Here is a 25,196-nt window from a genome sequence, read left to right as displayed (position 1 = left end):
CGCAGCCGCGAGCTCCGGTGAGAATGGATCGATCGGTGTTGGGAGAGGGGAAATGAGAGGAATCCCCTTTTATTCTATTATTGCTGTGAGGAGGGGAAAAGAAGAAGGAGCCCCTTCTTCCTATAATCAGATTCTCCTCCCCACAGGCAAAACAAAGAGATCTATCTCCTAACAGTACCAAATTATTTAAAATTAGACTAACTAGCCAAGGAAGGTGGAGGATTCACCAATAGTCGAGACTATACCTGCCTAAGAGCCAGAGTTGAACATCCGTCCATGGGCAAGATCAAGTCAAGACTGAGATCTAGGGCCCAGGACGGGCGTGGCAACTTTGGCTGACTTGATCTGATTGGGCAGGAATACAGTCTACTACCCATGGGTGGATCCTCCATCTCCAGTGCTGGAGAACTCATGGTCTCTCGGTTTCTAGCCTGATGATACAATGGCAAATTGGACCAGGACATCACTAAGTAATGCGGTCATAAAGTGGGATGTCACATCCCAATGTGTCAGCGATGCCAATCCTGGCAGTCCTGACTACTGTTGTAACCCCAAAATGTGTCTGTCATTAAGGGGAAATTAAGTGGGAGTTCCTGATAAGAAATGTGATGCTATGGGGGAAGCCCTGGGAAGCCCAATGCAGGGAAGCTGGGGAGGAATTGTATGGCGCTGTGAGCAGAGGCTGGAGGGATTTACTGGAGTGACTTGTGACCTTCCCTGCTGGCTTTGTCATTAGTTTTGCTTGTAGGACTCCAACAGAGAAGGTCACAAATGATGATCACGTGATTGTGGAGTGTTGCAATCCATTATAAATTCAAGCCAGATGCCAAATCATGATCATGGGGGTGATATGATGGCTGAAACATCAAGGACTAGTTGTAAACACCACTTTTTCAGTGCTGTTGCAAGTTTGAATGGTTGCTGAACAAGTAGTCAGTAGGAGAAGACTACCTGTACCAAACTGGCTTTCTATGAACTATGTTTCAGTTATAATGAATATATTGTCACATAGTATATTGATGACTTAACTTTGACAGCATCATAATCTTATGAAAAGCATTTTTTTCTTACCTAGTGGCAGTCTTTTTGTCTTCTTCTGATATCAAAAACCACACAAAATCTGCATAACTGATTTTTCCTTCTTTCTGTGCTTTCTTGCCCCTTTGAAATTAAGATTTAAAAAGAGAGGTAAGACAATACATAGGTATATATACAGTTTGCCACATAATTTACATGATAGGAAATATATACTGTATATTTTTTAAAAAGATACCTTGTTACAGCTCCAGAAAAAATCCTCTCTATCATCCGATTAGATATAGCTGTGAAAAGAGGGGGGGGGGGGGAAAGGGAAAATATAACATGTATGTGTCACATGCATATATATAGCCTGTTGGCTCAGCTGGTCCCTCCCCATGTTAAGGGTTCTTGGCTAAGCAAAGCCCTTTAGATATTCTGTGTACAATCAAAACTGCAAATTCTATTAATATTTGCAAATTGCAAACACTAACATAGGCTTAGTGGAGTTTACAACAGAAGAATGAAAACCCCACTCTGTGAAAGAAACTGCCCTTTTCCCCAGTCACTGGTACACTGGCCATTTCTGCTAAAGAACCCATTTCAGCATCTAGTGTTAGCTAGTCTAGAGGTTTAATAGTATAGACATCATAATAACAAAAAACAGAAAAAGCCTTTTTATAGCTCCTCAGTGGTTTTCAGGGTGCCTCATCACTGCAAGTGTTTAAACTAACCAAGATTTCAGCATTGGTACTAGCCAAATGGCTACAATACAACAGACAATCTTTTGATAAATAGCATTTGAAAGGGCAAAGCTTAATCTTTGAATCTTGTTAAGAAGAAAGATACAAGCATTTATTTTAATTCATTTTTAAGCATTGTTGCTCTTAAAGAGACACCTAATAAACTACTGGTTTGCCCTATCAGTGTGTTGGTGGGAGTGGTCTTGGTGGCTCCTTGATTAGATTGCTGTTTACTGCTACCTTGCTTGTCTGTGTTAGTAATTCCTTGATTGGAATATTGTTTACATCTCGATTGTTGGTCTAGTGTTAATTTTGGTATTAATCTCTGCTCATCTGGGTATTGATTGCTGGTGAGTAGGTGTTTATATCTTTTTTGGTTTTTTTAAATAATATGTAGATGTTGTTTATTTCTATGTGTGTGTTGATGACCGATTTATCAGAGTGCCAGATTTCCAGGAATTCTCTAGCATTTTTGGACTTGGCTTGATTTAGGATGCTTACATTGTCCCAGTTGAAACTATGATTAAATGTCCATTTGTTGTGAAATTAATAATAAATTAGTCTTAGCTCCCTTAGGAAATAATGTACAACTGTACTGAGTAAATTTTAGATTTTAATTTCTACTTTTTAGAATACTGCCATCTTCCTGCTACAGGTCCACAGAAAAGTAGAAAATTACCAAAACTCAGAGTAATTCTCAACACTAAGAACACCAGAAATGTAAATGTGTTCTGACATCTCAGGTATTTGTTTTTATATATTTTGTAGATTTTTTTATCATTTTGAATTTTTAAAATTGTTTTAGTTGCTTTATAATTTTAGAATTGTAAGCTACCCAGAGTCATTTGATTTCAGTGAACATTCATATAATTTTATTTTGAACTAAGTTGTTCCTTTGGTCTTATCATATCATACCATGGTCGTTATGTCGAGCTAAATCCTTTTGGTCGATGTAAAGATCGTGGTCTGTATCTAGCTCCCAAAATTTGCAATAAATTACATAAAAATGTTCGTAAGAAAAGTATTCTGTCAGCTGGTTAATATCTACTTCCTCTTCTAACAATGCCACATTCTATTGAGAGAGAGAAACATTGAGAAAATTAAGGCATTAATCTCACTGATTGGAATAGGTTATAACAGGTTGAAGTTTTCAGTATCTTAACCTCATTGTGAATTTACTCTAGGTAAATACCAGACAATTTATAATATCTAGTTTACATACGTACATCAACAACTGATACATACCCAGTCAAAATAATATAGTCATTCAACATATGACTGAGTATGGTATAGACAAGTAATATGACTAATAACAAGAAGCAAAATAATAAAATATAATAATGCATACTGCGGTCAGGGCAACTCACACAACAGAAATCATAAATCAAGATGGACTCATAAAACCTCAAAACAGGTCTTCAAGGTCTTTCAGGAGGTGGGCAGCATCAGAGCCATCATGGGGAACACTGTTCCAAGGAGCAGGTGACAAATGATGGCAAATAAGCTACATCTCCTAGATCCCAACAGAAAGGTAATTCAACAAATAACCAGGCCGTGTCCTGTCCTATGAAGGATCTTATAACTGATGATCAGCTATCTTAATTAACCTGGAAGCTTACTGGCAACCTGTGCAGTGTTACATTGTCATACAGAGGTTGCCCATAACAACCCGTGATATACTCTCACCACCTATAGTTTCAGGGTGGTCTTCAAAGATAACTTTATATAATACACACTGCAGTAATTCAGAATCATGAGTGACCATGAGTGAGGCCTTCTGATCTAGGAATGGGACAGTTGGGATGCAAGATGGATTTGTACCAAAGACCTCCGGATCACAATAGCACCTGCTCTTTAAACACAAGCTGTCAGTCTAGGAGGACTCTCATATTGTGCACTGGGTTTGCGTGGGCAGAGTGACACCATCCAGAACTAAAGATGGACTGCTATTTATTATTTTGGTTTTACTGGTTTAAAGTCTATGTTTGCTGCCCAGAGTTGCAATTGTTAGATGGATAGCTATATAAATCAATGGAATGAATGAATAAATGCATCCCCACATTCAGGCAGCTCCCAAATTCACAGCCACTATTTTTGCATCTGATTGCTTTTTTTCTGTACAGATTCCACAGCCTCCCAGAGACAAAACTTCAGTGGCATCATTAGGCTGTCCAAGAGTTGAGATATATACTCAGGTGACATCACCCAGTGTCTTCATATAGATATTTAGACAGAAGTAGGAAAAAACCAGGCCCTAAGGCCCTCTGCAAAGTGAAATCAACGGCTATCTCTTACTCCATTAATGGGCCCCGGAGGAAGAGAACCATGCAACAATGAGGCCCCTACTTCAAATCCCCTGAGCCACTCTATAAAGATAATCAATAGCTTTAAAGGTCATGGATTAATCAAGGAAGACTAGGATGGATGCATCACCACCATTTCTGTCCTGTCCTAAGTCATCCACAAATGTAATCAATGCCATCTTGGTTCTATGCCAAGACATGAAATCTGATTGGAAACCACTGTGATAATCCTGATTGGAAGGGATCCAGATACTTTTATTTCCTCCCAAAGCTACAGTATGACCACCTTCTCAACAATATTCCCCAGACAGGAAATGCTGGACCTGGTCAGAAATTATATGACTCTATTGGGATCAACAATGTTTTCCTGAGGAAAGTGCAGACCTCCTCCCACTTGTATCCAATCACACATCACTTCCTAGAATGCCTTAACCAACTAGCATCAAAAGTTGAGATAAATTTTATATTGATTAAAATTGGTGGACAAACTTTTAGGTTACTGTTATTAAATTTGCAAAAGTATGACAGAAGCTAATGGCTTCCATTAAGCCAAGTTAAGATCAAGTAAAGCCATCAAGTCAGAAATGTAAAATTTCCTAAGTTCATTTCTAAATAGAAATAAATTACAAAGAAAAAAAAATATGATCCACCTGAACAGTTAATCAGTAAAATTTATTTTATTACAAAACTGCATGCCGTACCTGTAAAAAACTGCTTTTTCTGAGTTCATTACAAGTGATTCTTCCTGACCATGACCTGTTTACTGTATAAAATATCCTTTGTATTACCTGCAAGAAAATATAAAGTGCAATTGCTATTATCAATGATGTATATTATTACCCAAGTGCTTAAATATAACAGTAATTTGTGAGCTTATCCATACATATTTTGGGGTACATATATTTAGAATTTATCAATTAGGAGGACTAAATCAATTCAGTGTATTAATATTTGTGTCTTTTTCCAGGTTACATCCTTTCTATCTGGAATCAAACAAAACATAATTACTCAGTCCTTTGTATATTATTCCAAACTATTTACAGAAAATAGCAGCATCTATCAAACAATGGCCGTCCTTGAAAATGGAAGACTAAACTGGGTGATGAACTTTTAAGGAAACTAGACTTGTTTGGCCTATGAAGAGAAAGATTGGGGTTGACATATGGCTGTCTTCTGGTAACTGAAGGGTTGTCACAGGGAGGAGACAGTTGACTTATTCTCCAAAACACCTAGAGAGCAGGGCAAGAAGCAATGGGTGGAAGCTTGTTAAAACAAGAGATCCAATCTGGAACTAAGGACAAATTTTCTGACTATAAGAATAACTAATTAATGGAATAGATTGCCTCCTGGAGTTGTGGTCACTCTATCACTGGAAAGCTTCAAGAAAAGACTGGACAATCTTTTGTCCGGGATGCAATAGGTTTTCTTGCCTTGAGCTACAAGATCTCTAAAGTCCCTTCCGGCCCTCTGATTCTAAGACCTGGGTTGATCTGGTATATATTTGGATATATCACAGGAAATCCTAGGGCTAGCAATAAAATTGTAAAGTCAACAAGCAACCTCTAAGAATACAATATCAAACCACTTCTGCACTGTGCAAGTAAACAGTAAATCGTAAAGACTTTGGCGACAAAGAGTAAAAAAACCACAGCCTGTGTGGAAGGCTGATCCCACATTCATAAAATCAATTGACCTCCCACCTACTCCATCTATAAGGTAAATTAAAATTCAACTATTAAAACAGTTTCCCCCTCCCCACCTCCTTTCTTCAATTTAGCTACTTGGTTTGAGGATGCACTAGCTGACTAATCCATTTTCTGGGCAACAAAAAGGGGAAAGTGTGGTTTGTTTCACCAAGCTGTGTATCTGGTCCAAATGCTTTTGTGCTTCCCTTTTTTGCTGCTTTTTGAGTATGTTGATCAGTGTGCATACTGCTGAAGATTTTACTATCCACATTCAGCAGGAAGAAACAGCCAGAAGAAGAAATTGTATATGTATACTATGTATGCACATACAATGACAATCAATCAATCAATCAATAAATTTGAAGGTGATGAAGAGTTCCAGCATGGAAATTACGAAGTCATTCTTTTCGGACATTTCTAATATGGGAGGGAAAATCTTAAATGGTGGTTACCAACTAAATGCAAGAATAAGCAAGGACAGTTTCTTTGTCCTGTTGAACATTTTCTGTTACTTCTCCCTTATAGCACATCTGGCTCTTAAGAGAGGAAAGCAGCTCCCTCCTTCCTGATATTGAACTTGATTGTTCTGTTGTGTCTCTACAGATTATGGCAGAAATTACTATGTCACCCTCAGATGACTTATGGCAGCTGAGATAGGAGGGTTTACTGTATTTATGGTGGAATTTTTGTAATTTTCAAGTATTAAAATTGTTAACAGTTTATGAGGCTGTGGATCCCCCCAAAAGGACAGAATGATCTGTGAACTCTACCATTAAACGTAATATAGCCGAATATGGAAGGTAAAAGTCATCTTTAATTTAAATGAGACATATTTGTTGTCTCACTTACATATAAATAGGTGTGCAATGTGTACATAATCATAGATCAGACATGTCAAACTCGCGACGTCGCGCGAGTATAGGAACTTTTTCCCCATTGCTGGCAATGGGGTGGATGCGGTTTCCTCATGACGCGTCCGGCCTGCAGGCCGGCAGTTTGACACCCCTGTCATAGATCAATAGCTATTGCATCTAGATGGTCCACATGAAAAATATTTTCTATACAGAAGACACTTACCGTTGTAATGTACCGAGAATGAAATTCTGATGCTTCTTTTAAGAAGACTAGACTAGGATGACTATTGACCACATCCTAAGTATGAAGGATGAAAGAGGCATCAGTTCAGAATTTTTATGAGCAACTATTTAATGAAACCATTTAATTCTGCCAAATCATAGCGCCATATGGGGGATACATTTATAACATCATAAGCAAAATATTTAAATTGTTTCAAGATAATTGTTAATTTTCATTTTTAAATGAAAAAATTAGAATGCATGAAAATTCAGCTCCTTTTAATTTATTTATTATTTATTTATTATTTAAATTTATATACCGCCCTATCTCCCTTACGGGACTCAGGGCCGTGAACAGGCAATAATAAAAATCACAGTAAATATTACATAAAAGCCTGCTCTAAAATATAAAACCCCTAACAAAACCCAATCAAAACTACGCTAGGCCGGCCGCATGGAACAGATGAGTTTTCAGGGCTCGGCGGAAGAGGCGCAGGTCCGCAATTGTACGTAGGTCGGGGGGCAGGTCATTCCAGAGGGCAGGAGCTGCCACAGAGAAGGCTCTCCCCCTGGGGGTCGCCAGCCGGCATTGGCTGGCCGACGGTACCCTAAGGAGGCCCTCTCTGTGGGAGCGGACTGGTCNTGAAGCGCACCCGGAAGGCCACCGGCAGCCAGTGCAGCTCGCGCAGGAGAGGTGTTACATGGGAGCATCTAGAGGCCCCCAAAATCCCCCGCACAGCTGCATTCTGAACTAGCTGGAGCCTCCAGGTGCACCTCAAGGGGAGCCCCATGTAGAGAGCATTGCAATAGTCCAGGCGGGAAACAACGAGGGCTTGAGTGACCATGCGTAGGGCGTCCCGATCCAGAAAGGGGCGCAACTGGCGTATCAGGCGAGCCTGATGAAAAGCCCCCCTGGCCACGGCCGTCACATGATCGTCTAAAGACAGCCGAGCATCCAGGAGGACGCCCAGGTTGCGGGCCCTCTCCGCGGGAGCTAATGACTCGCCCCCAATAGCCAGAGATGGAACCAACTGGCTATGACGTGACGCCGGAAATAAATCAGGAACATATTAGGTTTGGAAGATCTAATGGAAAGAGAAGAGGAAGGCAAATCTACAATTTAGCTTAGGAATCAAAAGGCACTGAGAAGAATCAGAAAGCAGTTTAGAGCAGGGGTTCCCAACCCCAAGTCCACGGCCCATTTGGAATTGGGCCGCGGAAGTGGTGGGCAAGTGCGCACGTGCAAAATTGCATTTGTGAAAGCAGCATGCACGGACAAAACTATCCCCTCTCCTCCCGCCTCCGTCCACTGAGATCACTAGTTTAGAGAACAGAATTCTCTTGTTTTCATATTTCTCTAGTAATCTAATAAGTTTCTATCCACCAACTGGCATATCAAGGGCTTGGTAGATTAAATTTAGCTATTTCTGACTTCTTACATAATAATAAAACTCACTGAGTTGACTGGGAAGATGGGTGATTAGGGGGTATTTCTGTGGTAATAATGAAAAAAAAAGGAATTTACTTGTAAAAATGGAATGAAGTCTTCTTGTACCAGATAATTATATCCAGGACTCTTTAGAAGGTGAACAAACTTGGCAGCAGCATCATGACAGGTCTGTAATATTCTGCAAAGCATAATTTGTCTCATTTATGCAGATATAGAAAATTTATATATCTTATTTTTCAATCTTAATATGTATTCACAAGTATGAATAACATTTGTGTTGGGCCACATGGAACACCCTTTGAAATAAATAAGGTGTGTGGCCCCTTTGAACGAACACTATGGAAACTTTGGAAGAAGAAAGGTTACTGGATGGATGTCTGTTTTCAAATTGACCTTACAAAGTCGTTGCAGACTAATGGCTTCCCTTTTTCAGCTTCTGTTTTCATATATATTGATCAACCATGCATAATGTAGGATTCAGCACTGAGATGAAAAAAGAAACATCTCATATGTATTCCCACTATGGCAAAAGGAATTGCCTTGGTCATCACCTGAATTTATACACAATTATCTGACCATGCTATATTAAATTGTCAGTGTTCATTGTATGTAAAATGGACAGTCCTGATCCTGCACCATGAAGAACACAGGCATGGGTTATTTGAAAGTAAAAGTCTATTAAAGAGAGGAAAAAAAACCTAAAAGGGCAAGTCAAATTCTCTTCTCACCTCAAATTTCAAAGATAATTCACCTCTTGTTTCTATTCATTCTTTCTCAAAGTTGCCCTCATCCCTTTTGAAATTAAGCAAGTTTAAAGAACAAATGTTCAGCCTAGGGCAGTGATGGCGAACCTTTTAGAGACCAAATGCCCAAACTGCAATCCAAAACCCACTTATGCATCGTCAGGTGCCGGGTGGGCATGGCCCATTGGCTGGGTGTGGCCCATTGGCTGGGTGTGGCCCATTGGGTGGGCGTGGCTGCGGTGGTAATGGCAGACTGGGTGGGACTAAAAAGTTCAATCAATCAATTCCAACTTTGCAAGATCTTTTTTTTCCCGCGAGAAGTTGAAATTGACTGATTGGACCTTTTTTTTTTGCACATGGCGGCAGAGGCCTAAAGCAAAAAGTTTTATAAAATCCAGCTAAAGGCCTAGGACTGGGGCAACGGCGCGCATGCCCACAGAGAGGGCTCTGAGTGCCGCCTCTGGCACCCGTGCCATAGATTCGCCACCACTGGCCTAGGGCCAGCAGAATTCTCAATCTCAAATTATTTCAACTATCCTGTACTGTCATCAGAGAGTTTAGGAACATGGCACACTTAAAGGTGCAGTAAGTTAAATTCAGCAGTGTCTCTCCCTCCCTAAGTTCTATCATCTATCATTCATTCTGCCTTTTTTTAAAAAAAAAAATCTTTCAAAACAATTTAAATAATCAATTCCAGTAGAACTTAGTCAGATCTAAAATGTGTCTTCCTAAGATGGGGGTAGATGAAAATGGTAAAAGCTATTCCTCAACTGTCTTTTTCATTAAAATAATAACCAGATTTCCCTTAAAAAAATCTTCAAATAATATTTTAAAACAAGTTAAGTGACCTTACAGGAAATGCATACTTACTTTCGCCACATAGCAACAAACTTATGAACTGATACAAATCCTGTGCGCTCTCCTCCAGCACAATAAAATAATGGACCTTTCCAGTAAAGGGGGCAATCACAAGCCTAGAATTAAGAGGTATCGTTAAAAAGCAAAAACTGGCACTTATTCCTGCAGACCTTCAGAGGCTATTAAGTATGGCAAGAGTTTGGTAAAAGAAAGATGATGCTGGGAAATGGAATGATGATTCTAATTTCTCTTTATTTTATTATTTATATCATGTTTCACCAGGCAAACCTGCATGTCCAGAAAGTGTTGAATGATTTAAAAAATTGTGTCATCCAGAGGATTAATGAGAAGTGCACCATGCACTGAACGAAAGTGCATAAACGGGCATACACCATGCACAATATGAATGTCAGGTTCTTCTCTTTCCCGTAGCACTGAAGATGATACATGATAAAAACTAATGGTTTGGATTCTAACTTGATCTTATTTGTTTTACAGTGGCCTAGTGGTTAAGGCACCAGGCTAGAAAACAGGAGACCATGAATTCTAATCCCACTTTAGGCATGAAAGCTGGCTGAGTGACTTTGGGCAATCATCTCTCTCAGATCAATTAATCTCACAGAGTTGTTATTGTTGTTGTGGGGAAAACAGGAAGAGGAAAGTGTGTTGAATACGTCTGTCACCACAAATTATTTGTAAAAATAATAAAGGCAGGATACAAACAAACAGATCAATAATTCAGAATTATTTTTCATCTGTTTCTAAATTTTATATCCCTGCAAGAAGTACAAAAAATGTTAAAACCTTTGCATTTTTGCAGTTTGAAACTTAAAATAATTAATCAAAAAGACTTCAAAAGCAGTTTTTGGTGCACATTGAAGAAAATTTAAATCCGAGTATCTACTATATGCAAAGAGAGTTCCTGCCTTCCAGAATGTATTTGTTTGATAATACATGGGGAGGGGAGAAGGAGTGTGATGTATGAACTCATCCCCCCAAAAGAAAAATGGCTCATTTTTTGAGTAACATTAATATAAAGGCATTGATTTACTATTTTAGATTATTTTCATTTTGATTTGTTTTGGCTGAGTTCAATAGTCTGTCTTATTCCTAGATTATATTGGTGCCGTGTACATTTTCTCCTGGCAGAAAAAGCAGAATGAAATAAAATTAAGTTGGCTATATTGTAATGTACTAAATGTTTTAAGTACTGTTGAATAAAACCACATAGGACTGAATTGGACAACATTTCAGTGCAAATACAGTTCTTAATTGTCCCTTTGCTTCTTGCAGGCAGAAAAAGAAAACATCTCACCACTCACCTTTGCAACTTTGCCCATATCTTCTAATGTAGCTCGCTCACTGGGAAACTGGGAGAAAGTTCTGTCTATCTTTGTAATAATAGCATCAATGTTGACTTTTTCTTTTGGACATCCTTGAGGAAAATAAAATGTTGGAATGGTTTGGCTCAGAGATGGTGTTAAAGATTCCTCTTTCTTTGACTGAACCTGAAGTAAAAGGAAAGTGACAGTTTAAAAAGAGGATTTTCAGCAATTGCACAATATTATCATTTTTTAATCCTCCAAATATACAAAAACTAAACACAAATGGAGATTAAATTGGTCTCAATGGGACTTCTCAGTAGTGAGATGGATTGGATTGGGCTATAATATCCAAACATGATCATATACTTACATTAAGATTTTAATAAAACTCAAATCTGAGGAAAAAATGGAAAATGAAGGTATTTTTTTTCCTGATAAAGCTTTATTTTGCCCCGCAACCACTTGCCCTAGTTTTAGAAACATATTTCTAACATATATTTCCACTTTTTAAAAAGGTTATATATTACTGAAAACAGCATTATCTATCAAGTCACAAGCAAATAATAAATAGCTTAGCTAGAAGTGACTACACTCTAATTTCCACTTTGATATATATCTTCCCTGAGAGCACACACTTTCCCCTCCAAAATCATATGGGAAGAGCAGGAGGTGGGAAAAGACATTTGCCTTCCTGGAGATGTATGTGCCTGCTTTACAATTAGTCTCCATTTAAAGAGAGAGAAAAAAATCCAATAGCTGTGATATTCTACTAAATGTAGGTTTTCTATTATAAATGGTATAAAATTATTAGAAAGCTTCTATATTCATGTACATGGATGACTGATAAAATGTTACTTATTTTGAGAGAAAGTTACAATTTTATAAATATTTCGGTGGAAATAAGATATTTCTAAGAAAACATGTAATTTTCTATTTTTGCCTGCACTATATTTTATAGCTTTGTCACTTTTTGCATCAGCAGCATAAACTATTTGGGATACATTTGTATAGTTAAATATTTCCTCTTACTGTGGAAATAAGGCCCTCTGCATAGGCTCTGGACAAACTGAGATCCGGGATCTCAGCAATGGGAGCGAAGGGCTGTTCAAAGGAGGAGGAGGAAGGAGAAGGGGCGTTGTCTTACCTGAACGCCTTTTCTCAGTACGGAGATGGAGAATCCACCAATGGGTTTTCTCTGTCTGCCTGCTCTTGAGACCAAGTAGCCAAACCTGACACGCCCCCTCTTGCTAGGAGATCCAGTCTTGACGAGGGCGAAAGTGGCTGTTGCAAGGACGAGGCATTGGCTCTCAATTCCCTAATAACGGCCTAACTGACCATAGGGTGGGTGTGGATTCTCCATCTCCGTACTGAGAAAAGGCGTTCAGGTAAGACAACGCCCCTTCTCCAGTACAGGAGATGGAGAATCCACCAATGGGACATACCAAAGCCTCACTTTCCCGATGGGTGGGAAACAGATAAGGCTGAATCTACGTCCCCGGAGACCACTTGCTGGAGGACCCACCGACCAAAGGAGGCGTCCGCTGAAGCAAAGCGGTCAATCCTATAATGACGTATAAAAGGGGAGGGCGATGACCATGTCGCAGCCCTGCAAATCTCTTCGATGGATGCCCGAGTGGCCCATGCCGCAGATGTCGCAGCGCTGCGAGTGGAATGGGCCGTGATATGACTTGGAGTCGGTAAGGAGGAAGATTGGTACCCCTCCGCGACACAGGACCTGATCCACCTGCCGATAGTGCCAGCGGATACCTTCTGTCCCAGGGAAGCCGGACGGAAGGAAACAAAAAGGGCCTCAGATCTGTGAAAAGGTTCCGTGCGCTTAATGTAATGCTGCAGGGCCCTGCGGACGTCCAACGTGTGGCACTGCCGCTCCAAGTCATGGAAGGGATCAGGACAAAAGTCAGGCAAGATGACTTCCTGTGTCCTATGGAAAGGTGAATTTACCTTGGGCACGAAGGCAGGATCCTACCGAAGGACCACCCGGTCTCGGTGGAAGGTGCAAAGGTCATTCCTGACCAAGAGAGCAGCCAGTTCTGAGATACGCCTGGGTGACGCGATCTGGCTGACGCGATGGCGATCAAGAAGGGAACCTTAAGAGATAAAGCCCGCAATGGTATAGTAGCTATGGGCTCAAATGGCGGTTTTGTTAGTGTGCGAAGCACACGAGGCAGCTCCCAAGAAGGATACCTGTGTACCACGGGAGGGCTAGTGTTGTAAGCCCCCTTGATGAAAGCGCGTATCCTGGGATAATGAGCTAGAGGAACTGATTCCGAACAAGTGAGCAATGTCGATAGGGCCGCTACCTGCCTACGAATGGTCGCAGGGACCAGGCCTCTGTCCAGACTGTCAAGAAGATAGTCTATGATGGACTTCCGGTTCCGGTACGCGGCGACGCCGGTCGTGTCTGGGGATTCGTCTCCAGCCCGGCTGGGTTTTCTTCGTGGGTAGACCCCCTGCTGGGTCGAAAGTTGCCTTGGAGGGGCAACCACCAAGAAGGAGGCTTGCTAGTAGCTGCGGGAGAGCGGCAGCTTCTCCCGTGGCTCCAGCTATTTCCTTAGGGCCGATGGAGCAACGATCGTCCTTCAAGATCATCCTGCTGCACCAGCCGAAGTCACAACTACAACTAAGCGAGATTAGACCCACCATGGAGGATCCGAGTGAGACCCCTTTAGTCCCTCTCTTTCCCCTACTTGGTTCTTTTTGCCTGAAAAAACTTGGATTGGAACTATTTCCCCGTTTGAAAAGAGCGGCTTCTATATGTGTGGGAAGAGACGCGTTGAAATTTCTTATAGATTATAATCTATTTTTACTCAGTTTGGGACACAGAAAAAAAAACATGCTTCTTTGAATTTTTTTTAAGAGCTAACATTGAAAGAATATTTCTTTCTCCACTCTTTCCTTTAAAAGAGAGAAAAAAAGGGGAAAAAAGGGTGTCTGGAAAAGCTTTTTTTATTTACTGAGTACATCTAGTGGTGAAAAATTAATATTGCAGCTACTTCTTGGATAAAAACCTGACCTTCAAAATATCTTTGGAAGAGATAAGCTGATGCAGCTGTGGGAACTGAGGGGGTGGACACTGTTTAAGAAAAGACTTTCTTTGACCACTTTTAAAATGGAGAACCTTCATTGTCATTTAAATTGTAAGCTTATACTGGAAAAGATTTATGAGGTTTCTGAAGAAATATGCGCTATAAGGAAAAGGATTACTACAGAACGAAAAGCTGATGCCACCCCAAACCCTCAAACTGATCTTCAGACTACATCTGTTTATGCTACAAACCAAAAGATACCAGAAGAGGAATTAAAGGAATTTAAAGAGGAACTTGTTACAATGAAAGAGATCACCACAGAACTAAGAATTAGAGATTCTTCTTCAGATTTTAAAAGTGATGTCCAGAATATGCCTGACTACTCTACAAACCAAAATACACTAAAAGATGATTTCATTGAGAATACAGAGCAGCTTATTGCATCCTACAAGCATCTTATCTATATTTGTGAGGACCAGAAAAAACAAAGATGGAGATTTGAAATCCAGACGACAGGAAGCTCACTACTGCATCAAACAACACTACAAGCAACAAAGAGAGATTTACCGGTCGGAAGGGAAGCGTTGTTGTGGAAACCTGCCTGGCAAAAAAAAAGAGCCTAGAATTAGACTGAAAAAAGAAATTTAAAATCATATATACTGGATATAAGGCATTTTAGAACTATGGACTGAGTGAAGGATTGGATTTTTGAATGGAAATAAGAAAAATGGGTGATTAATGTATGAAAAGTATTATATAATGGAATGAAGAAAAATGAAGAGATCTTTTAGATCGGGACTGAATCAATAATTAATGGAATGTGATTTTAATAAGATGATATGTTTGCTTTGATAATATGGATGATAGTAGATTTGATAATTAATTCGATGAAAATAGATTCTTATCTAAGGGACTCATGCTTTAAGGTTGTCACTATTTTGTTAAAATAAACACAAAAAAGTTGATGGATCGATAGATGAGATATGTATAGGATAGATTAATGTTTATTTTAACTGGGAGAGAATTGTGGAATAAATAAGATCTATGATGAAATTAAAGAATTAGGACATATTTAGAAGAGATACCTGAACTGATAATGTGTTTATTTGAAGTCAAATTTGATTATGGTTTTGTAATTGCGTAAAGATTTAAAACAGGTTTAGGTTTAATGAAAATTTAAGGTAGAAATAGTTTAAATAGTTTAAATATATAAGTCATTGGAGGGAAATAAAGAGGGAATATATGATGTATTGATGGAATTACTTATGTATGTTCTGTTTGTGGATTTCTAATTACCCCAACCCCATGGTGTGTCTTGAGCATTTTGTATTAATCAAAAAACCAATAAAATTTGTTTTAAAAAAAGAAGAAGATAGTCTACGATCTGGGGAATAGTTAATTGTACACATCTAGTTGCCGCCTTCTGCACCAATGGCAAAAATTGTTTCATGTGGAAACATAAATGCGATTGCTCGCCGGTTCACGAGAGGCCTGAAACATGGTTATTGCCCGTGGAGAGAATAACTCTTGTGTCATGATGTGCTCAAGCGCCAGGCGACTAACTGTAACCACTGAGGGTCCGGATGTTGGAGGACCCCCTGGTGTTAGGACATGCGATGTGGGGGAATCCTCCACGGAGGAGAGCGGGAGAGATTCATGAGATCGGCAAACCAGGGTCTCTGCGGCCAGTATGGGGCCACAAGGATACTTCCGCCTGCTCCTGAAGCAGTTTGCGATGGTCGGCAGAATGAGTGGAAGGGGAGGGAAGGCATAAAGATGACCCTGCGGCCACGGAGTTCACATGGCATCCGTCCCCTCTACCCCCGGAAGATAATAACAGGAGAAGTACCCGGGGAGTTGGGTATTGCTTGACGATGCAAACAGGTTGATGACCGGATGGCCGAACCTGCTGAATATTCCGAAAAAAAGATCCGGATGTAGTCCCCATTCCGAGGGGTCTATCGTGGAGCGACCAGGAAAGTCTGCCTGCCGGTTCTTGACCCCCAAGATGTGTCCGGCCTTGAGAGAGGCCAGGTTGGGCTCTGCCCAGGATCCCATTAACTGGGCCTTGGACATAAGGGACTTGGACCTGGAGACCCCCTGCCGATTCACGTGGGTCTTGGGCGCCACGTTGTCCGTGAGGATTAATATGTGACATCCCTGATCCAGTGTCGGAATTGACGGAGAGCCAAGTGAATGGCCCTGAGTTCCAGCCAATTGATGTTGTGTCTCAAGGTTGCGCGGGACCAACAGCCCTGCTCAAACTGAGACTGAAGGTGGGCTCCCCAACCGAAGAGGCTGACGTCCGTCATGATGGTGAGGCGGTCTGGCTCCTTGAAGGAGACCCCTTGGCTACAACTTGTGAGAACCACCAGCGTAGAGACCTGAGGGTACTGACCGGGAGCCTCACCTGCTGGCTGGATGCGCTGACATTCAACCGCTGGAATGGAAGAAGGAACCATTGGCGCTCCCGCTGGTGGAGTCTGGCCCAGGGAACAATGGCTATGCAGTTTGTGGTGTCTATGATGGCTCTCAGGTGCAGGAGCCTGGATGAGGGAACCGTCTGGATCTTTTGGAAGATCACCGAGAACTCGTGCTGCTGGAGGACCCGAATAGTTAGTTGTAGGTCTGACTGGGCCGCCCAGAAGGACGACGCTTGGATCAGAATATTGTCCAGATAACATTGGACACGTACCGGTACCTTCTGCAAGTGGGCGGCCAGAACAGTCAGGAACTTGGTGAACACCCTGGGTGCCGAGGAAAGGCCGAATGGAAGGGCCTTGTACTGGAAGTGGCGGCCCCTGTAACAGAGCCTGAGGAACTGCCGCTGTTCTGGATGAATGGGGATGTGGAGATACGCTTCCGTGAGGTCTATTGACGCCAGGAAGTCTCCTTGTCTGATGCCTCCCAGAATGGACTGGAGGGATTACATTTTGAACTTTTGTATGCAATGTGATAGTTCAGATCCTTAAGGGCTAGAATTGCCCTCCATTCCCCCGAGGTCTTGGGAACCACAAAGGGGACGGAGTAGAATCCCCAGCCTACATGGTCCGGCGGAACCGGTTCTATGGCCTGAATCTCTAGATGTTGAATGGCCTCCTGCATAAGTCCCTTTTTTATCGGATCCCGAGAGGTGGAACAGGAGATGAAGCGACCCGGGGGACTGGCCAGAAATTCCAGGGACAGTCCAAACTGGATTGTTTGTAAGACCCAGGCGTCCGTGGATGTGAGTTACCACTGATGGAAGAAGTGGGCAAGTCTTCCCCCTATGGGGAATGAGGCGTGAGAGTCCTTTGGACTTCCTGAAGGGACGTCCTACCCCTTGAAATGGCCTCTTAGATTGGTTCTGCTGCCTGGGGCGAAAGCCCGGTCTATCGTACGGACGGTCATATGGCCTGTCCTGCTGGGGTGTGTATGAACGAGGGGCTGGGTGGCTGCTGAACCTGCTGCTGTCCGAAGGAACTGCCTGCAGAAATATGGAGTGGCACGTTTGTCAGACTGTCTAGTAAAATGTGCCATGACCTTCCGTTTATCCTTGTTCTTGACAAGGTACGGATTCAGTACCTCCCCAAAAAGATTGTTGCCCAGATATGAGGCAGTGGCAAGACGCCATTTGACTTTGGTGTCGGCCTGCCAGTGTTTCAGCCATATCATCCTTCTGGTTGTGATGTTGGAGGCTAGGGACCTGGAAGCAAAGTTGGCCGACTGAAGAGTCGCATCCGCGGCATACTCAGTTGCAGCCACCATTGTACTTAGGTTCTGGTGAGTCCGAATGTCCTCAGGAGGGACTCTGGCCTGTAATTGGTGCAGCCATAAGAGGGTGGTCTGGACAAAAAAGGATGCCCAGGTGGCAGTTTTGATAGCCCATGCCGCTGATTGATGAGTCTTACGGAAAGTCTGTTCCCACTTCTTGTCATCCGCTTTAAGCGCCTCAGACATATCCCCAGTGACCGCAGTCTGGGATACCAGTGGGGTCCAGGCCTCATCCACCTTGGGGACCTCAAGGGCCCCACTTAAGTCTGTAGAGGTACCAAAGATCTTTTTATCCGACCTGCTTACGGAAGGAAATGAGGAAGGAGATACCCATTGCTTTTTGATCCCCTTGAGAAATATAGAAGGAGAGGGAACGTGGTGCTGGGCTGCCACCATTTCAAGGAATATCGGATTTGGACTGAAATCCGATGTGGCCTGCGGTTGAAGGGACTGATCCGACCCAATATTTGCAGTTGAGGTGGCCTTGAGAAGCAAGGGAAGAAACAGGGCCGGATTGAATAGACCTCCAGATGGGGAGGGTTCAGGGGGGAGTTCCTCCTCCTCTGAAAAATTGAAGTCCGGTTGGTCCTCACCTGCGGAGATGAGTATCCGCTCATTGAGGAGTGTGCGGGAGATGTGGGCTCCTGAAATATAGGGATCCCTGCAGGAGGAACATAAGGCGGTACAGCTGATGTGGATGCCCCCTGTCCAGGTGGATGGAAAGATCATTCTGCTAGAGTGCACCTTGGATAACAGGGCCTCCATTAGTTCATCGGAGAAAACTCCGAGGTCAGGACCCCTGAGCCTTGCTGCAGTTGGAGTAAAGGTTGCCTCAGGGGCTGAACCCGAGACAAATGAGGGATTAGTAGCTGTATGCTGAACTAGAGCCGAATGTGCAATGGGAGCTTCTGTCAGAGACCACACGCCCTGAGCTGAGGTCGAAGGACCTAAAGGAAGGTCAAACTCAGGGGCCGCCACTTGGTCCATCTCTAATCCTGCCTGTCTCTGCGCTCTGGAGAGCTCCTTCTCCAGAGCCTGATGCTTACGGCTGGCATGCTTTCCGCCAACTTGGAAGTTTTCCTGAGAGTGCCCGTAGCCTTGGTTGTGGGCTTGCCTGCTCCCTCCGGATTGGAGGTGGTCTGTCGGCCGTAACGAGAGGATGGGGGAGCTGTGCACATGGGTTCAGGCCCAGTGGAGTCCTCCATCCTAGGCTGAGCTGTCTCAGGGAAACTGAGGCGAAGCTCTGGCAGGCAAGCAGTTGGCGGAAGCGAAATTGGAGCAAGTAATGAGGACTGCTCCCCTGACCACCTGACCAAAAAGGCAACTCTATCTGGGCTTGGTCACGGCAATGGCAGCTGATGCCCAAGGCACGGTTGGGGACCCGCTCTGGGCTCCGTCCGGAGGCCTTAGGTGGCCAGTCAAAGTGCACCAGATGGCCCAATGAAGGGCGCAGAGGGACTGAATACAGGCCAGGCAAGGAAAGATGAGGATCAATAGAAGCTTGATTAATTTAGTGTGTAATATTACGAAACAAAACTTCCCTCAAAAATCACTCAGGCCTTTGTGACTATAAGGCTCTGGCCTGATGAGGTCTAAATTTTTTGGGGGGGCATTCAAAATGGCGGCCATCAGAATTCGGGGTGGAAATTAGAGACTCTAGGGCTGTGTGACCTGACAGGGACCAAAGACCCAGAAGGCAGAAACACTTAAATCACAGGAGGAAGATTAAACAGATATGCCAGGAAAAGTTTTTACTCTTCGTTGTTTTAGCGAAAACAAAATGGCGGCCGCAACTTGCTCTGCCGCCAAAAACAACTACTGTGACCACACAGGGGAAGTTTCCCCAATGTTGGGAAGGTTCTGGCAGAAGCTAGTGCACTGGCTGTGGGAAAATGCTCCAATTTGTCTCCGATCGTGGGAAAGGAAAAACGGAGCCTTGGGAGTTGTTTTAAATTTTGCTGCCTCAAACGGCAGCCAAAATGGCGCCCGCGGTGTCCCAAATGGCTCCGGAGGTCTGGGAAATGAAATTGAATCAATCTGAGGTGGGAACGCTGTTCCCTGGGTCCTAAGAGGGAGGTGACAATCTCTCCTAAGGCAGTTTTGTGAGCTGCTCACAAAAAAACAACAAATTCCTTTCCCCCAGAGCCCTGGGGAAAACGAAAGGAATCAAAGGCAATTGTCTTCCCCCCCACACACACCCTACAGTTCAAAAACCTCTGATTTGAGGCAGCGCTGAGCCCAGTGCCGCAGGGGAACTGTAGGAAATGATTCCCAGACTATGAGGATTATTAAATTATATTGAGGGATATTACTATTAAAGGGAGAATTCACCGGAGGGGTGGGAGGGAAGTGGGATATTGTATGGAAAATTATTTAAAACTTTTAATAAAGGGAGAATTCACCAATGGGTCACTACCTGCTAATCTGCTGAGAGATCCAACCCTGACGCGTCTTCAAGAGCTTGAGACCAAGTCAAGACTGGGTCTCCTAGCAAGAGGGGGCGTGTCAAGTTTGGCTACTTGTTCTCAAGAGCAGGCAGACAGAGAAAACCCATTGGTGGATTCTCCATCTCCCGTACTGGAGAAAGTGGGAGAAGTCACTACTGAACAGGTGAAGCGCGACGGGTGTCAGGGTGTGGTAGGCCTGGCTGCAGGGGCTCTTCGGCATGGTAAGCGGTTGTGGGGTACATAGGGCACCTCTCCCTCCCTCACCTGCCTCATGGTAGCAGCCCCCCATCTCCCTGCCTGCAGAGAACCAGCTGTTAAATTATTTGAATCCCACCACTGACCCAGACATACAGCAGATAAAATTTAAATATTCCAGAAAAATATTCATGTGTGACATTCTACCATGATACTAATAGTTTGGCAATCAAAAAATCACATTCATTTGTTTAAAATTGTAACACTAAGTGCAACATTGCCATAAATCAGTATGTTGAACTCAGAAATATTTTAACCAATAAACTTGCCATCAATAAATCTTAGCATTTTTTTTTACAAGTTTACTTGTTGCAGAACCGGCAAATCTTAAAGAAAGTTAAACAGTATGGCAGTGAAAATCCAGCAGGGGGGGAAACCCTGATTTTTTGAGACGTCAGACTAGCATGCATTCACGTGCCTCCAATCCCCTTGCTTGCTGCAAAGCCAGATTGGAGTCATCGGGCTGGTCCTTCCAGCCCATTTTGGAGCCGGTCCAAAAGCGAAGGGAATGATTCCCACCTCACCCAATCACTGCGGGTCTTCGTTTCCAAAGACCCTCTGCACAGGCTCCAGACAAACCGAGATCTTGGATTGAAAAAGCAGCAATAGGAGCAAAGGGTTGTTCAAAGGAGGAGGAAGAAGGAGAAAGTGGGAGAGAAGTCCAAGGGAGACCTCCTCCGTCACCCTGCAAGCACCGACTGAAACTGACGCTCTGTTCCATGCCTGTGTCACCCTGCAAGCGGGGTGGGGGGGAAGGCAGGCGATCTGGACATGCTGCACAGTGGCAACAAGCAGAGCCGGAGGGGAAGCCTTCCCCTGCCTGCCTCCACTTGCTGCCATCGTACAGCACGTCCGGATCACCTGTCTTCCCCCCCCACCTCCGCTTGCAGGGTGATGGAGGAAGTTTCCCTTGGGCATGGAACAGGGCATCAGCTTCAGTCGGTGCTTTGGAGAACCTCCTCCATCACTCTGAGGAGTGTGAGAGCGGCAAGACCCGAATGGCTTGAGGACCCAAGAGAGAAAATCGCAGCATCGGATTGAAAAAAACTTGGAAAAATCGGAGACCGATTCGCCAAACTCAACAGAGAATTAGGTATCGGTTCTGCCGAACCGGTGTGAACCGCTGAATCCCACCACTGGTCTGGGTATTATATATCTGTACTATTTCTATTTTTAGCATGTATACAGCAGAAATAGAAACAAAAACGGTACACATACATATATGCAATATGAGTTTGATGTGAGAATGATCACATGATAAAAAGTTTAACGTTCTTTTTAATGTATAATTCATGGTTTTGTTTATCCACCTGCTGCTTAATTCAGCTTCTGAACCCTTGTTATCTATGCAAACGATGCAAACAGTGTGAGAAACTGCACAATTAACATGTGTTCAGGGCTAGCTTATGAACTGTTTAGGCATACAATACTGTTTTCATAATAAAAAAACTGACTTGTTTGTATTTTGATAGAAAGCACAAAGTGATTAAACATTATGAAGCTTATTCAATATTAACTAGCCTATCTGCTAATAAAACCTTTTTTTAAAAAACACAGGTTTTACAAGACAGGACTAGACAATCATGACCTTCATTAAAATTAAAGCCTGCTATTCAGCCCAAATTACCAAATAAAACGTTCTGGGTTGCTCTCAAGTATTAGTGATTGCTTTAATGCTTTCATGATTAATGAAGAAAGTGCAGTTCTGACTTTAATATTTCTCCAAACACCTCTTCTTCTGAAATGATATTAAGGAAAAATGAGGAAGGAACGTTGAACCCATAAAGTCTGCAGTTTGACAGACTCATGATGACATGCTTTGGAAGTACCAGGCAAACTTGACACATTTTTTTACTCTTTGGGCAAAGATCTAATATATAATTTAGTCATAATTTGAACCTGTCTTCAGCACTAAGTAGAACACAGACTTTTTAAGAGGTCAAAGATTTTACATGATGGATTAATGATAATACTGAAAATGCTATTTCTATGTAAGTGTATGTATGACAAAGAAAAGGCAAATTCCATTTTCAGGTGATAAAATGCTCACAACATTCAAGTTTTTTTTCATGGTTAGCTTTACATTTTTCAAAAGCATAGTCAGCTTTTTGTTTGGTGGAATTACAAGAACATTTTCTTGAAACCAACTTATGTTTTATTTTTTGCTCCATACTCACTAGTATTCAAATAATGGCTATAAATAGTCACATATATGCATAGTTATGTGAAAACAGTCCAAGAATTCATTATTGATCTAATAATACTTTTTTAAAAAAAGGTTTCTAGCTGACATGTCAGCAAAGATAGGCTGAAGGGAGTAAGAGCAATATTTTGAAGGTGAAGTGTACACCACTAGTATACTTACTAATCAAAAAGCATAGCTCTTCATAGCTTATTGCCCTAAACTGAAGAGCAATTTTTTAAAAAGTTGGAGGTTTCAATTATCTTGCCTCAGTGCCTTCTGCAAAAAAATGTAAAGTTTACAGAAAACCTCTTGTGACAACTTAAAGTGAAATTAAAATGTCAACAACACAACATACAATTTAAGCCTACAGGCCTTAATTACTTTCTCTGGAAACCAATTTAAAGACAACTGAGTAATATATTAAGTCTTGGAATTAAGAAATTTTAATTATATTGACATATATGTTCACAACAGTACTTTTTCCTTTCAAATTAGACTTTTGATAGTGTGGGAAGTTAACCCAGAGAAGGAAATATTAAAAAGGCAGGAAAAAATATTGTTCACCAAAAGGATTTTTAAAAGCATTTTTTGAAAAGCAGAAACCAAACCTGGCCTCATCTCTTTGCCCAGGGCAGTAGTTAGTCTTATACATATGCAGATGTGGAACCATCAGGAAGTTTGGAGCCAGGGATCTCAAGACAAAAGAAGCTCTTAAGAGTCATTAGCCCCATCACCTGGGAAGCAGGAGAGTCATTAGCCCCAACACCTGGGAAGCAGGATATGATAATGGGATTAAACCACAGATATCAAGGCCTAGAAAAACACTCAGAAATATCCTCAAAGTTCATGCCACAGGAACAGGAAACTTCCAGGCAGAGCTAGAGGGTATAAAAAGACCCTCTGCCCATGTGCTCCCTCTCTTTTCTTCTCCTCTGCTGCCTATCTGTCTTCTGCAATAAACTGTAACCTTCTTCCCAAAGCAGTCGCCATGTTTGCTTATTTATTCCCGGCTTGGATGAACCAGGATGAAGACTTACTTCTAACAATAGTTAAAACATACCAATAACTGTTTGGCTCACCCTGATTTCAATGGATACACTGCATTTTAGGTATATATTTCTTTAAATTTCAGAATAAATGCATTGCTAACAATTCATTGCTTAAGGTACATTTAAATTATGAGCAAATGAGATAGAAACTTTTAATGTTTATTTCTTATTTATCAAACTTGAATGAAATGCTTTTAAGCATTAAAACACAAATAGACTGCCCTAATGTATCATTACATAACATTATCTTGAACTCTGTGCCTGAAAAAAAATGTAACTCTTAGTTTTGTTTTAAAACAGAATTACAGAAAGAAAATAGGGAGAACTATTCCAATTACATATTACACTGAATTACATTAATTTTATTCAGTGAATAGACCTGAATATTAACACACAGTAATACTATAGCAATGATACACTGAGTTTCCATTCTTTCATGTATTTAGATAAATAAAATGGTGCTTATTAACTGTAGGTCTGCAAGTATACTGCTGAGTATTTTGACTTTAAAAGGAATATGTTTCTATACTTTTTAGTATAAAAAATGGAATGCTTGCTTTGCAATTTATTGGAAGAGAAGTACCACTTTATAATTTCTATAATACAAAGCAGCCATGGCTGAAGAAAGCCTAGACTCTGTGTTTGTATATTATTATTATTATCCATTATGAGGTAACAGAGATCTAACTTGGTCCTCCAGATGTTTTGAACAATTCCAGCAGCTGCAGGTAGCATGATCAATGTTTAGGAATAATGGACGTCCAAATATCTGGGAACAGTATTGGTTATATTTAACTGAGTTGCCAATTGTCCTTTATATATAATACTGTATAAAAAACCAATTCAAAGTTATGTTTGTATGTCAATATAATCTACTGATGAAGTTTTGTACTTCATTAGAAAAGAAATCCTTACTGGAGGCTAGAATGGGATGCATGAAAGCCTTATTCATGAAGAGGAAGCATAGAAGAGCCCTGGGGTAGGCACAAAACATTGTGTACAGCTCTGTGAATCCAGTCCAAAATTTAAAAGCCAATAAACTGACTTACAATTTAAACTCTGTTTCTTTCCATTTCACATGAGCCACAAAATCAAACAATCATGATCAGCCAATTGATTGTTCTGTGTATATCAAAGCTTGGAAAACTCAATTGATTTTGTGTATATCAAACTATGTACACATAACTGGTTTCTATTTACATTTTGTCTCATTGTAAAACAGCAAAATATACTGTTTATAATATAGGTAAATACTAAAAG

The 25,196-nt window shown here is 41.7% G+C and overlaps 1 protein-coding gene across 2 annotated transcripts in view; it reads right to left on the bottom strand.

Moving 5' to 3' along the window:
- PPP2R3B (protein phosphatase 2 regulatory subunit B''beta) overlaps positions 1–25,196 on the bottom strand; it is a 74,960-nt gene that overhangs the window by 25,884 nt on the left and 23,880 nt on the right. For both annotated transcript variants that reach the window (XM_015812274.1, XM_015812275.1), the window contains exons 2-9: positions 11,198–11,383; positions 9,888–9,991; positions 8,350–8,452; positions 6,826–6,900; positions 4,765–4,851; positions 2,676–2,832; positions 1,274–1,322; positions 1,072–1,161 (exon numbers count right to left, since the gene is read on the bottom strand). In XM_015812274.1, the coding sequence (XP_015667760.1) occupies positions 1,072–1,161; positions 1,274–1,322; positions 2,676–2,832; positions 4,765–4,851; positions 6,826–6,900; positions 8,350–8,452; positions 9,888–9,991; positions 11,198–11,383 (851 nt within the window). The remainder of the gene's footprint in view (positions 1–1,071; positions 1,162–1,273; positions 1,323–2,675; positions 2,833–4,764; positions 4,852–6,825; positions 6,901–8,349; positions 8,453–9,887; positions 9,992–11,197; positions 11,384–25,196) is intronic.

The sequence above is a fragment of the Protobothrops mucrosquamatus genome, unplaced genomic scaffold (assembly GCF_001527695.2).
Source record: "Protobothrops mucrosquamatus isolate PMUCROS unplaced genomic scaffold, P.Mucros_1.0 scaffold77, whole genome shotgun sequence".
In the NCBI taxonomy this organism is placed as follows: Eukaryota; Metazoa; Chordata; class Lepidosauria; order Squamata; family Viperidae; genus Protobothrops; species Protobothrops mucrosquamatus.
Note: the sequence above shows the minus strand (reverse complement) of the source record. Positions and strands in the feature narration are given on the sequence as shown.